Raw genomic sequence first — 13,505 nt, forward strand, 5'->3', positions numbered from 1 at the left:
GATCATGACCGGGGCCGAAGTCAGAGGCTTAACTGACTGAGCCACCCAGGAGCCCCAGCACCTGAGTAATTTCAAATTAGACATGCTTTTTATTAACTTCAATCATACCGTTTTAGGGGCATCTGGGTGGCTCATTCAGTTAAGTGGCTGACTTTTAGTTTTGGCTCAGGTTATGATCTCACAGTTCGTGAGTTCAAGCCCAGCGTCAGACTCTGTGCTCACTGTGCGGAGCCTGCTGCAGATCCTCTGTCTCCTTTCTGGCCCTCTCCCGCTATTGCTCTTTCTCTCTCTCTCAAAAATTAATAAAAATATTTAAAATTTTTTAAAATATTAGATCAATCATACCATTTTAGAATTCTGTTTAGCTAGCCCCTTTGTTTTGTTGTTTTTTGTTGTTTTGGCCCATCTTCTATGTAAAGTAATCTGCTAGGGGAGGGTATATACATTGCTTAGACATGGTCCTTCCTCTTTGGGATCTAGCAATTATAGGAGCCACTAGTATATAAATGAACTGCAGTACAAATCAGACTGTACTGTTACAATAGAAGTACAGATGATGTGTTAGTTCTCAATGGCACTGGGAGAACAGATTTGAAAAAGAAACAGGAAAGGTGATAGTTGATGTGGACCTTGATTTCAAGACTTTGAAGTATGAAGAGCAAGATGAGCAAGGGTATTGGTGATAATGTCAATGATATGCCTATAAAAATGGCAGCTGGTCCCGTGGGACTAAAATATAGGGAGACCCTACATGGAAAACTGCTGTCGGTTGTGGTAGGTCATAGGGCTGGGCCCTGTAGGATTATGTGACCTTGATGTTACACTAAGGAGTTTGGGGGCTTTTTTTTCTTAATAGGGATTGGGGTCCTTTTAAGTCAGCTGAGATTTTTTTCCTGATGTTTAGGACTCTTCCTAATTTTGCTTTCATACTTTAAGAAGAAAAGGTACAGCAAAAAAAAAAAAAAAGATTTTGAAGGATAGTGATGTCATTGTGTCAGATAAAAGCAGAAACCATAAAATTCCAATATTTTGTCCATTATATCATATGCTTCTTGTATTTCTGGTGTTTGCTGACTCTCGCCTTAGTCTGATCCTCAGTCCAGCTTCATTTATAAGTGACTTGTTTTTTCTGGTTCTTTTTTTGTCAGTTGTTAAAATGAGGGAATTGGATCCTGGATTATTTGACCTGGTGTTTTTATAAAAGTCTTAAATGTTTAGGAATAATTTTTGGATAGGTGTAGGCAAACTCTGAATAGTTTTTGGTCTTAGACTGAGGAGGAATAAGTGGGATGGAGAGTAACGTTTTAAAAAAAAAAAATTTTTTTTTTTCCAAATTTGGAAGGATCAGGTATTGAGAATCATCCTAAGATTCACTTTTTTTGTTTTTAATTGAGATAAAACTGAAGAGTCACTCTGAAGGATGGTTATAGCAGAAATGTAAGTGCTGTGTCATTGTCGTCTCTTGTTTTGGCGCACATAACCAGACTTCAGCACACATCATGCTGTCTGTATCACATGGCTCACAGTGGGAGGTATCTAGTGTAGATTATTCTTCTTGGGGAAATAGGTTTAAATTCACTTGGACATAAATGTGGCAGACAGGTGCCTGTTTAGAGGTTCAAAATACATTTGGTCAGGACTGAGCACAAGCTGCCTGGATAGTTCCCGTAAGTAAGCAAGCTGGGCTTTCAGCCTTGTGCTGCAAGGTTTTATGTATTTGAATATGTGTGTGCATATGTATGCAGTGTTTTTATATTTAGAGGTTAGGGCTCCCTAAAAAAGCAGTGGGAAAAGGAGCTCTTTGTTTTTTGGGACTGCATGGAAGTAAAATCCATGTGCTCTTTCATATAGGAATGTCACTGGGCAATAGCTTCTGCTATTCTAGTAATCAAGGGCTTTCTTCTGTCGCTAATCCTATGATGAACAGGACAAATGGTGGTTCTGAACAGAACCCTGCGGAGGCTGTAAATACCATCAGTTCATAATAGTACAGCTGTTGTCCTTGAAGTGTTTAGGGAGGTACCTGGGGGTAGAAACTTAATATATTCAACAGGGGGGTTGGAGTTTATTGCTAGGATAGTCAAGTTGTGGCTGAGTTGTGTGTTGCCATTTGCCAGTCTGGATCTGGGGAGGAGCAGGAGAAATTCAGGTTAGCTTTGGGGATCCCATGTGTCTATGAGCTGTGTAAGATGGTAGCTGATTCCCATACAGGTCGTTGGTTTTACTCTGAATGAGATACCATTTTGATTGAAAGTACAAATCAGACTACTTTTCTAGTTAATTACAAGCAGAACACAGACATCAGACAAATAAGGTTCAGCTTGATATGTAATAGGCCTCTGAAAACTTCATTAAAACCAATCTGAGAAGTAAAGTCCCCATGTAGTAACTGAAAGCTTGCTAGACAAAAAATCTCATGTTGAATATGAAATCTTTATGGTACACGCTATACCACTAGCCATGTAGGTTATAAGTGGGTCTCTGGAACTGGCTGGGTCACTGGGTTTCTTCCAAACCTGAGGAACAAGCATTGCATTTTGGTCACAGCACTCTCACTAATGTCATGGGATAGCAGCTTAGTTTTGGCCTCAGAATTCTCTGTCATTTAAATCAGTCTTGCCAAAAAAATAAAAAAAAGTATAGAAGAAAATATTAGTCCGCATGTCTTTTTAGTTGTATGTCTTGTCCATAATTCACCCCTCTACCGCCACTCCCCCCCAAAACTGACAATATCAATCATGGAGAAAATTTAAGTGAGCATTATGAGCGGTCTTCTGCCTTCAAGAGCTATTATTATTATTATTATTATTATTATTATTATTATTATTATTTTAATTTAATGTTTATTTTTGAGAGAGGGAAAGAGACAGAAACGTGAGCAGTGGAGGGGCAGAGAGAGAGGGAGACACAGAATCCAAAGCAGGCTCCAGGCTCTGAGCTGTCAGCACAGAGCCCAACACAGGGCTTGAACTCATGAACTGCAAGATCATGACCTGAGCTGAAGACAGATGCTTAACTGACTGAGCCACCAAGGCACCCCAAGAATTATTATTAAATGTTCATTTATTAAGTTGGTTATTTGGAACTCAGAAGCATTTCCTTTAGATAAACAATGTTAGGGGCGCCTGGCTGGAGCATATGACTTTTGATTCATTCAGTTGGTGGAGCATATGACTTTAATCTTGAGATTGTGAGTTCAAGCCCCAAGTTGGGTGTAGAGATTACTTAAAAAAATTTAAAAGGTAGGGGCGCCTGGGTGGCTCAGTCGGTTAAGCGTCTGACTTCGGCTCAGGCCATGATCTCGTAGTTTGTGCGTTTGAGCCCCACGTCAGGCTCTGTGCTGACAGTTCAGAGCCTGGAGCCTGCTTCGGATTCTGTGTCTCCCCCTCTCTCTGCCCCTCCTCTACTCATGCTCTCTCTCCATCTATTGATAATAAATAAAAAAACATTTTAAAAACAGGTAAACAATGTTATAAATGATAATTTTGTTTCCCAACTAGTCCAGGTGACTGAAGAAAGTTTCTTCCTTTCTTCTCTAAAACTGACAGGAGGTAATATTTTAAAAGATGTCAAGCTTGCCTTTGACATTGTATTACCTCTCTTTCTTTTACCTCCTAGGGCCTTGGGGCCCACATACCCTTTCCCTACTTTGATACCTTATACAGACCTATTTTGTTCCCTGAAATATTCTGTGTTGCTAAATTATTATTCTCCCTTTTCACACTGAAACCAAAAACTCACTTTCCATGGAATTGATCTCTGGGATTAAGAGGAAATTACTTCAGGGGCTCCTGGATGGTTCAGTCAGGTAAGTATCCAACTCTTAGTTTTGACTCAGGTCGTGATCTCACGGTTCGTGAGTTCAAGCCCCATGCGGATCTCTGCAGCAGGCAGTGCGGAGCCTCCTTGGGATTCTCTCTCCCTCTCTCTCTGCTCGTCCTCTGCTTGTGCTGTCTCTGTCTCTATCAAAATAAATAAGTAAACTTAAAAAAAAAAAATAGGAGGTGTGCCTGGGTGGCTCAGTGTAAGCGTCTGACATCGGCTGAGGTCATGATCTCGCCGTTTGTGAGTTCGAGCCCGCGTCAGGCTCAGACCCTGGAGCCTGCTTCAGATTATGTGTCTCCCTCTCTCTCTGCCCTTCCCTTGCCCTCTCTCTCTCTCTCTCTCTCTCTCTCTCTCTCTCTCAAGAATAAATAAACATTAAAAAAATTTAAAAAAAGAGGAAAGCTACTTCATAAGAACCAAATTTACACTATTCACACTAAGTTGGAATTATAGACCTTCTGGGGTGCATGTTCCCTTACCCTTTTGAAATTGTGAAATAGGATTCTACACTTTTTAAAAAGAGAATGCTGGCTACTGCAAAAGAATCTTGGTACAGATTTGGCTAATGTGACAGAATGAAGTGAAATTATGACAGTCTTTGTTGTGAAAAGTGTTTCAGTATGTTGGTGGGAATTAGGCTTCTGTTCTTTTTCATGAGTTTTCTTCCTCCACTTTACCTCCCAAGCAGCACCTTTGGGAGACAGGGTATGTCTGGAGTGGGGAGGGGGTGGGGGACACAGGAGGACAAAGGCAGTAACAGACCATTTGCAAACTGGATTGCTAATTTCTCATCAGACAGAATGAGCACAGGTCTGGAGTGACTAACTATAGGTAAGACTGACCTGAAATTTTCAAGAGGAATTTTGAGAGCTTAAAAAGTTGGCCATACTTCTGTGTATTTAAGTTAGATATGCACACTAATCTGTATAGACCTATATCTTTCAGTTTAGGAGCTAACTCCAGAATTTGTAATCTAAAGTAAACCATACAAGGGGCACCTGGGTGGCTCAGTCAGTTAAGCGTCTGATTCTGGATTTTGGCTCAGGTCATGATCTCATAGTTAATGGGTTCAAGCCCTGTGTCCGGCTCTGTGCTGTGTCAGCACGGAGCCTGCTTGGAATTCTCTCTCTCTGTCTCTCTACCCCTCCCCCAACTTGTACGTGCTCTCTCTCTCTCTCTCTTTCAAAATAAATAAATTAAAAAAAAACCCCATGTAACAGAAGCGGGTGCTTTGTGACCTCATCATATCTTCTTATATACTTTTTATGAGCACATAGCTATTAATAGTAAGAGTGTAGTCAAGAGACCAAAATTCTTTTCTTTGCTTCATCATCTTGTCATGTCATTTCTTCTTATCTTTGTTCACCTATTTTCAAAACTCTTCTCACTTCAGTTTCACTTTAGGCATGTAGTCAGAATGAAAGATCAGATGTCCAAAGCACTATGCTTGAAAACTGTGTGTTGTTTTGGTGCCTGGTTAAATAATATGGGGCTTATTTTCTGGCAGAGTTGTGTAAGTCTCCTTTGATGTTAGCCAGAACTGGGTGGAGTTTCTTAAGCTCCAGTCAGATTTGCTCAAGCAGGGCCCTATGCAGTGATGAGTTTGTTTTTAGTCTCTTCCTTTGCCAAAAAACTTTTGCCTTTTAATAAACCTGAACCCAGTTATAATTGGGAGTACTTGGTATATAAAAGTCACACATGCACATTGAGGGTCTATATGCAATTTGTTTGTTTATTTCTAACTTAAGTGATGAATCTAAATTATTAGCACCTTGGGGCGCCTAGGTAGCCCAGTCGGTTAAGTGTCCGACTTTGGTTCAGGTCATGATCTTGCAGACTGTGGGTTCGAGCCCCGCATCAGGCTTTGTGCCGACAGCTCAGAGCCTGGAGCCTGCTTTGGATTCTGTGTCTCCTTCTCTCTCCACCCCTCCCCCCACCCATGCTCTGTCTGTCTGTGTCTCTCTCTCTCTCTCTAAAATAAACATTAAAAAAAAATAAAAAGATTTTAAATTATTAACAGCTTCTGGAATAATCAACCTCAGGAATCATTTAACATACCACTCTCATTTTACAGATTAGGGAACTCAGCCCTGTAAGGTGACTCACTGAAAGCTATAGATTAAACTAGTGCTTCCGTGAAGTTTAGACACTTCTGTATCCAGCTTTCTTTTCTTGCCCCCAGTAACAAATCCTTTTAAATTCAAATTTTGTACAAATAGGAAAGGAATAGTATAAATATTCAAGGAGAGATAATTTCTTTTAAGTACATAGTTCTCATTCACAAGAGTACATTTTTGGAACTTCCTGAATATCCATATTTGAGAATAACATTGTGTCATATCCTTTTGTCCATAAATTACATAACTAACCATTTTAAGGCATAACTGAGTATTAAGTGACCTTAAATGATTCTGTAAGTGTGGGATGAAGTTCTTTCGTGAATTCATTAAAATCAATTCTGGAATACTTGTAGAACCAGTTTAGCAAACCTGTAGAACACTTACAGAATTTATTATACTTGTATATTTTTTAGAATGGAATAACGATAAAATTGGGCAGTCTCTTTAATTTAATGAACACTGGGCTTTCTGGATAAAACCAGTACTTTCACTTCCAACACAACACCGGTATTGCCTTTACAGGATCATTTTCCATAAGTAGGGGTGTGTGTGTGTGTGTGTGTGTGTGTGTGTGTGTGTATGTGTGTGTGTGTGTGTGTGTGTGTGTCTGTGTGTTTAAATCACACTTCTATTTATATGTAGTGACAAGAAAGGAATAGCTAAACTGTGTTGAGATACAGATGCTTGGGTGGTTGGCTAGATACATTCAGAGCCAAATGACCTTCCTGCTTTCCAGCTGTCTCATTTTCTGTCAGTTTTACCTTCTTAGGCTGAATTTAAGCTGCTCTTTGTATTCCATGAACCGCATGTCAGCCCAGGTAGTAGTTTGGGAGGTTGAGGGTGGGGGTGAACAGGGGAACATTACAGTGGATAAAGAGCTGCCCTTTGAGAATATGCACTCAGATAAATGACATTTAAAAGATACTGTTGATTTTGTCTCTATTTTTACCTGTGTCCTGAGTTAGGAAGTTTGAGTGGATTATATGAAAAAGGTATCATATGTGTATATTATGGAAACAAATAAAGCTACTGTTAAGGATGGTACAGATGTCCTTTCAAGTGCTGTTTGACCATGAAACTGTTTAATTACAGACGTCCTTTATTATTTTTGGTTCATAATAGGTTTCAAATGCTAACTGGTAATAATAGTCATCATAGAAAAGGGAAAAACATTTACTTTTTATGGAATTTATTGACATTAAATTTGTCAGGCTTTTTAAAAGTTCTTTAATGAGTCATTTTTCTGCATTTTTCCTGGTGGCATCTGGAGTGACAATAATACTTTATATGTAAAGTAGCTGGGTGGCATAGAGAGTAGGACTGCCCATCCATGTTCCTGTGTTGTAAATGGGTTATATGGGCTCTACTCCCTACTGATGACTATGATAGGAACTTGTGTGTAGAACACAAAGATGAAGATAGAATGACTGTACTTTTGGTGGGTGTTTCTTTTTCCTTAGTAAATTTAGTTGGAGAGAGGAAGACAGTGGAGGACAGACAGTTTTAAAAGAGAGTCTTTAACAGTGGCTTAAATCGGGGTGCCTGGGTGGCTCAGTCAGTTAAGTGTCCAACTTCGGCTCAGGTCATGATCTCACAGTTTGTGAGTTTGAGCCCCGCATCAGGCTTTGTCCTGACAGCTCAGCGCCTGGAGCCTGCTTTGGATTCTGTGTCTCCCTCTCTCTCTGCCTCTACCCCGCTCACTATCTGTCTTTCTCTTGTCTCTCAAAAATGAATAAACGGGGGAAAAAAAGTGGCTTAAATCATAGTAAAATTTGGCCTTTTAAAATTTGGGTTGAGGAAAGACTATATATATATATTAGTTGAGATTCTTTGGTTGCAAGCGATAGACTGACTAAATTAGATGAAAAAAAAATTGGAAGGTTGCTCACTCAGACTTAAGAAAGAAGACAACCAGGGCAACTGAACAGCTGCCACTTGGTGAATCTTCCATCCAGGATGTAGTCGTGAAACATTCCTTTTACAACCATCCTCTGCCTGGTCATGTGCCCAACACCACTAGGGTGACCATTGGTGTATATGGGGGAAGATAAGGAAGAATAGATTTCTGGGCAGACAGAAGCAATAGCTATTATTTCTATTTGATTTACCTTTACCTGGTCACAAAAGCTCATATGTTCATTTATCTTCATGAGTCTCTTGGAGAGTCTGTTAAGTTAGACTTTTTTTTTTAAATGTTTATTTATTTTTGAGAGAGAGAGAAAGAGAAAGAAAGAAAACAGAGTTGGGGGGAGGACAGAGAGAGAAGGAGACATAGAATCCAAAGCAGGCTCCAGGCTCCGATATGTCAGCACAGAGCCTGATGTGGGGCTTGAATTGACGTGGGGCTTGAATTCACAAACCGTGAGATCATGACCTGAGCTGAAGTCCAACACTTAACCAATTGAGCCACCCAGGCACCCCAAAGTTAGACTTTTTGAAGGACAGATAGTACCCTGCACATTTTTTTTTAATTTCCCACTGTGCTGTGTATGTACTAGGAACTCCATTTATTTGCAGGCCCTTTGGCACTTTTACTACACCATTTGTATTTTTTCAGCTCTTCACCTAACAATTTTGCCTTTAGTAGGTTATACTTCTTAACGTCAGGTTACGTTTAAAAATTGAGAGCCTGATGTTCTGTAAAGGTGGTGATGTACATGGCCACAAAGAGGGACTGCGCCCCTAACTAATCAGGGAACAGGTCTGTATTTTTATGCCAGCAGGGCTAGGCATGGTTTTGGTGGATGGAGCTAGCCTAGCTACAAGAGATTCATGAAGAAACAGTATTTAACCTCAACAAGATAGGGCCCATACTCACAGTCTTTAGTCAGGAGAGGTGACTTCTTTTGCCTGATAGTAATATAACTTTTTTCATGGGAATATAATGTAATCTGACCTCCTTTTGTATGTTCATTTAAGAATTATTCTGGGACATGATTTGGAAATGAAGATATATAGAATAATTAAAAAGTTTATGAGACTTGAAATCAAAAGACCTGATTTGAACTTTGGATACATTGGTGCTTTTTGTTTGTTTTTTTACACTTTATTTTTTCTTATTAATGAAAAGGACAAAATGGCACTTGGCTCTACCTCCCAGCTATGTGAAAAGAGGGTGTTTACTTTGGGTAAGACTGTTGGTTAACTGAGCTTTAATTTTCTAATCTGTCAAATGAGGGAGTCTCTTTTAGCTCTAACATTTTGGATTTTAACTCTTTTTTTTGTTTAGAACAACTGAGAAGAGTTTCTAGGGATGTTTTTTCCTTTGCACAGTGCTCATCTGATGAAACATTTTTCCCTCCTTTACCAGGCAGTTGCAGTGGTGCAGAATGGCTGACCTCAGTCTTGCAGATGCATTGACAGACCCACCTCCAGAAATTGAGGAAGAGATAAAACGGGACTTCATTGCCACACTGGAGGCAGAGGCCTTTGATGATGTTGTGGGAGAAACTGTTGGAAAAACAGACTATATTCCTCTACTGGATGTTGATGAGAAAACCGGCAATTCGGAGTCGAAGAAGAAACCATGCTCAGATACTAGCCAGGTTGAAGGTAAGTAATTAAACCAAGCTGCTCAGAAAGCAGATTAGGGATGACGCTGTAGGTCATAATCTTAGAAACCTTGAGGAAACTGAGCTGACTTTTTTAGTATAGTCACTTTTCTCCTTATCTAAATTTCTTTCATTAGAAACCAAAGATGTAGGTTCGTTACCTTTTAGTTGAGTGTGTGTTCATGAGACTGTAGATTACTTTTTTTTCATTTAAAAAAAAAATTTTTTTTAACGTTTATTTTATTTTTGAGACAGGGAGAGACAGCATGAACAGGGGAGGGTCAGAGAGAGAGGGAGACACAGAATCTGAAACAGGCTCCAGGCTCTGAGCTGTCAGCACAGAGCCCGACGCGGGGCTCGACCTCGCAGACCACGAGATCATGACCTGAGCTGAAGTCAGATGCTTAACTGACTGAGCCACCCAGGTGCCCCGACTGTAGATTACTCTTAACCCAAAGGTTTCTTCTGTAAGGTCTCAGCTACTGTATAATCTGCCTACTTTCCTGAATTAAATGGTCTGCTGTGCCTTGACTTTGAAAGTAGCTTTGTAAAAAGTCAGATAAACAAAATTCTGTATTTACATCAAGACTAAATTTAGAATGGAATCAAATACCACTTGTCTTTGGGTGTAATGCCAGGTAAGGATTAAACCATGGATTAAATCTTTTAAAAAGAGGTTTGCTGCTTTTATATATTGCTGGATCAGATTTGCTACTATCTGGTTGAGATTTGTTTGTTTGTTTGTTTTGTTTTTTGAGAGAGAGAGGCAGGGAGAGGGAGAGGGAGAATCCCAAGCAGGCTTCGTGTTGTTAGCATGGAACCTGACGTGTGGCTTGATCTCATGAACTGAACTGTGAGATCATGACATGAGCCCAAATCAAGGGTCGCACGTTTAACCAACTGAGCCACCCAGGTACCCTTTGGTTGAGGAGTTTTGCATTATTGTTCATGTGGGATATTGGTCTGTAGTTTTTTTGTGATGCCTTTTTCTGATTTTAGAATTGAGTTCATTCTAGCATCATAAAATGAGTTGGGAAATGTTCCCTCCTGTTTTCTAGAGTTGTTCATGTAGAATTGATGTTTTTGTCTTTAATGTTGGATAGACTTGGTCAGTGAAGCCATCTGGACCTGGAGTTTTCTGGGTCAGGTTTTTGTTTTTGTTTTTTTTTTTAATTAGGAATTCAATTTCTTTAAGAGATCTAGAACTGTTCAGGTTATCTGTTTCTTCTCAAGCCAGCTTTGGTAGGTTGTATCTTTCAGGGAATTGGTACATTTCCTCTAAGTTGTCAGATTGTTGGAGATAGAATTGTACTATTACCTGATTCTCCTAATTTCGGTAGGATCTGTTGTCATACCCCTTCTTTCATTCATTATATTGGTAATTTGTGTCCTCTCTCTCTCTTTTTTTTTTTTTTAATTGAGTCCGGTTAGAGGTTTATCAATTACTAATGTTTTTAAAGATGTAGCTTTTGGTGTTGTAGATTTTTTTTTCTATTTTTCTATTTTCAATTTCTGCTCATATCTCTAATATTTCCTTCCTTTTGCTTACTTTGAGTTGATTTGCTCATTTCCTGTTTTTTTTTTTTAATTTTTTTTAAATGTTTTTATTTATTTTTGAGACAGAGACAGCAATGAGCAGGGGAGGGTCAGAGAGAGGGAGACACAGAATCTGAAGCAGGCTCCAGGCTCCGAGCTGTTAGCACAGAGCCTGACATGGGGCTCGAACTCATGGACTGTGAGATCATGACCTGAGCTGAAGTTGGACGGACGCTTAACCGACTGAGCCACCCAGGTGCCCCTCATTTTCTGTTTTTTTAAGGTGGCAGCTTAGATCATTAATTTTAAACATTTCTTTTCATATTGACACAAAATATTATATTTAAGGTGTACAACATAATGATTTACTATTTGTGTATATTGTGAGATAACTACCACAATACGTCTAATTAACATTCATCACCATACATAATTAACAATTTTTTTTCCTTGTGATGAGAACTTTTAAGATCCACTCTCATAGGAATGTTCAAATATACAGTACAGTATTATTAACTGTAGTTATTACCATGCTGTACATTATGTTCCCAGGACTTTCTTATTTTGTAACTAGAAGTTTGTACCTTTTATCTACCTTCACCCATTTTGCTCACCTCCACCTCCACCTCTGGCAACCACTTAAAATAAGCTTTTGAATGTTACAAATTTCCCTCTAATCATGGTTTTATATGTGCCTCATAGATTTTGGTGTGTTATTTATATTTATTTTTGAGAGAGAGAGAGAGAGAGAGAGAGAGAGAGAGCGAGCGCGCGTGCGCGCGTAGGACAGGGGCAGGGAGAGAGAGGGAGACACAGAATCCAAAGCAGGCTCCAAGCTCAGAGCTGTCAGTGCAGAGCCCGACACGGGGCTTGAACTCACTTAACCATGAGATCATGACTTGAGTCGAAGTCAGACGCTTAACCAACTGAACCATCCAGGTGCCTCTGGTGTGTTCTGTTTTTAATTTTTATTCATTTCAAAATATTTTCAGGGTACCTGCCTGGCGCAGTCATTTGAGTGTCCAACTCTTGATATCTGCTCAGGTCATGATCCCAGGGTCATGGGATCAAGCCCTGCATCGGACTCTGCTCTGTGCTGAGCATGGAGCCTGGTTGAGGTTCTCTCCCTCTGCTCCTCTTCCCTGTGTTCTCTCTCTCTCTCTCTCTCTCTCTCTCTTTCTTTTTTTTTTAAATTTTTTAAATTTATTTTTTAAAAATTTTATTTAACTGTGTTAGTTAACATACAGTGTAGAGTCGGTTTCAGGAGTAGAAACCCTGTGATTCATCACTTAATATATAACACCCAGTGCTCATCCCAACAAGTGCCCTCCTTAATGCCCATCACACATTTAGCCCATCCCCCCACCCACCTCCCCTCCAGCAGCAACCCTCAGTTTGTTCTCTGTATGTAAGCATCTCCCATGGTTTACCAGTCTCTGTTTTTATCTTATTTTTCCTTCCCTTTCCCTATGTTCATCTGTTTTGTTTAATTCCACATGAGTAAAATCATATATTTGTCTTTCTCTGACTAGTGAATACACTCTAGTTCTATCCACTTTGTTGCAAATGGCAAGATTTCATTCTTTTTGATTACCATATCTATCTATCTATCTATCTATCTATCTATCTATCTATCTATCTATCTATCTTTCAATCTATGGATCTCCACTCAGCACTCAGTGGACATTTGGACTTTTCCATAATTTGGCTATTGTTGATAGCACTGCAGTAAAATTGGGGTGCATGTGCCTATTCAAATCAGAATTTTTTTAAAGTTTATTTATTTTTGAGTGAGAGCACAAGTGAGGGAGGGGCAGAGAGAGAGGGAGACAGAAAATCCCAAGCGGGCTCCATACTGCCAGCACAGAAGTCGATGCGGGGCTGGAACCCACAAACTGAGATCATGACCTGAGCTTAAATCAAGAGTTAGACGTTTAACCAACTGAGCCACCCAGGTGCTCCCAAATCAAATTTTTGTATCGTTTTGATAAATACCTAGTAGTGCAATTGCTGGGTTGTAGGGTAATTCTATTTTTTAATTTTTTGAGGAACCTCCCTACTGTTTTCCAGAGTGACTGCACCAGTTTGCATATCCACCAGCAGTGCAGAAGGGTTCCCCTTTCTCCGGATCCTTGCCAACATCTGTTGTTGTCTGAGTTGTTAATTTTAGTCATTCTGACAGGTGTGAGGTGGTATCTCATTGTGGTTTTGATTTGTATTCTCTGATGAGTGATATTGAGCATTTTTTCTTTTCTTTTTTTGTTTTTTTACTATTAAAAAAATTTTTTTAATGTTCATTTATTAAAAAAAATTTTTTTAATGTTTATTTATGTTTGAGACAGAGAGACAGAGCATGAACGGGGGAGGGTCAGAGAGAGAGGGAGACACAGAATCTGAAACAGGCTTCAGGCTCTGAGCTGTCAGCACAGAGCCCGATGCAGGGCTCGAACTCACGGACCGCGAGATCATGACC

The 13,505-nt window shown here is 39.7% G+C and overlaps 1 protein-coding gene across 12 annotated transcripts in view; it reads left to right on the forward strand.

Moving 5' to 3' along the window:
- MAP4 (microtubule associated protein 4) overlaps positions 1-13,505 on the forward strand; it is a 195,779-nt gene that overhangs the window by 56,685 nt on the left and 125,589 nt on the right. For 11 of the 12 annotated variants that reach the window (XM_086698337.1, XM_086698336.1, XM_086698331.1 and 8 more), the window contains one exon: positions 9,256-9,497. In XM_086698337.1, the coding sequence (XP_086554463.1) occupies positions 9,275-9,497 (223 nt within the window). In that variant the 5' untranslated portion in view covers positions 9,256-9,274. Of the gene's footprint in view, positions 1-1,394; positions 1,668-9,255; positions 9,498-13,505 lie in introns of those variants that run through there. The other variant, XM_086698329.1, reaches the window with a different exon arrangement.

This window comes from Puma concolor, chromosome A2 (genome assembly GCF_028749965.1).
Source record: "Puma concolor isolate L17-30 chromosome A2, mPumCon1.1.hap2, whole genome shotgun sequence".
Taxonomy (NCBI): domain Eukaryota; kingdom Metazoa; phylum Chordata; class Mammalia; order Carnivora; family Felidae; genus Puma; species Puma concolor.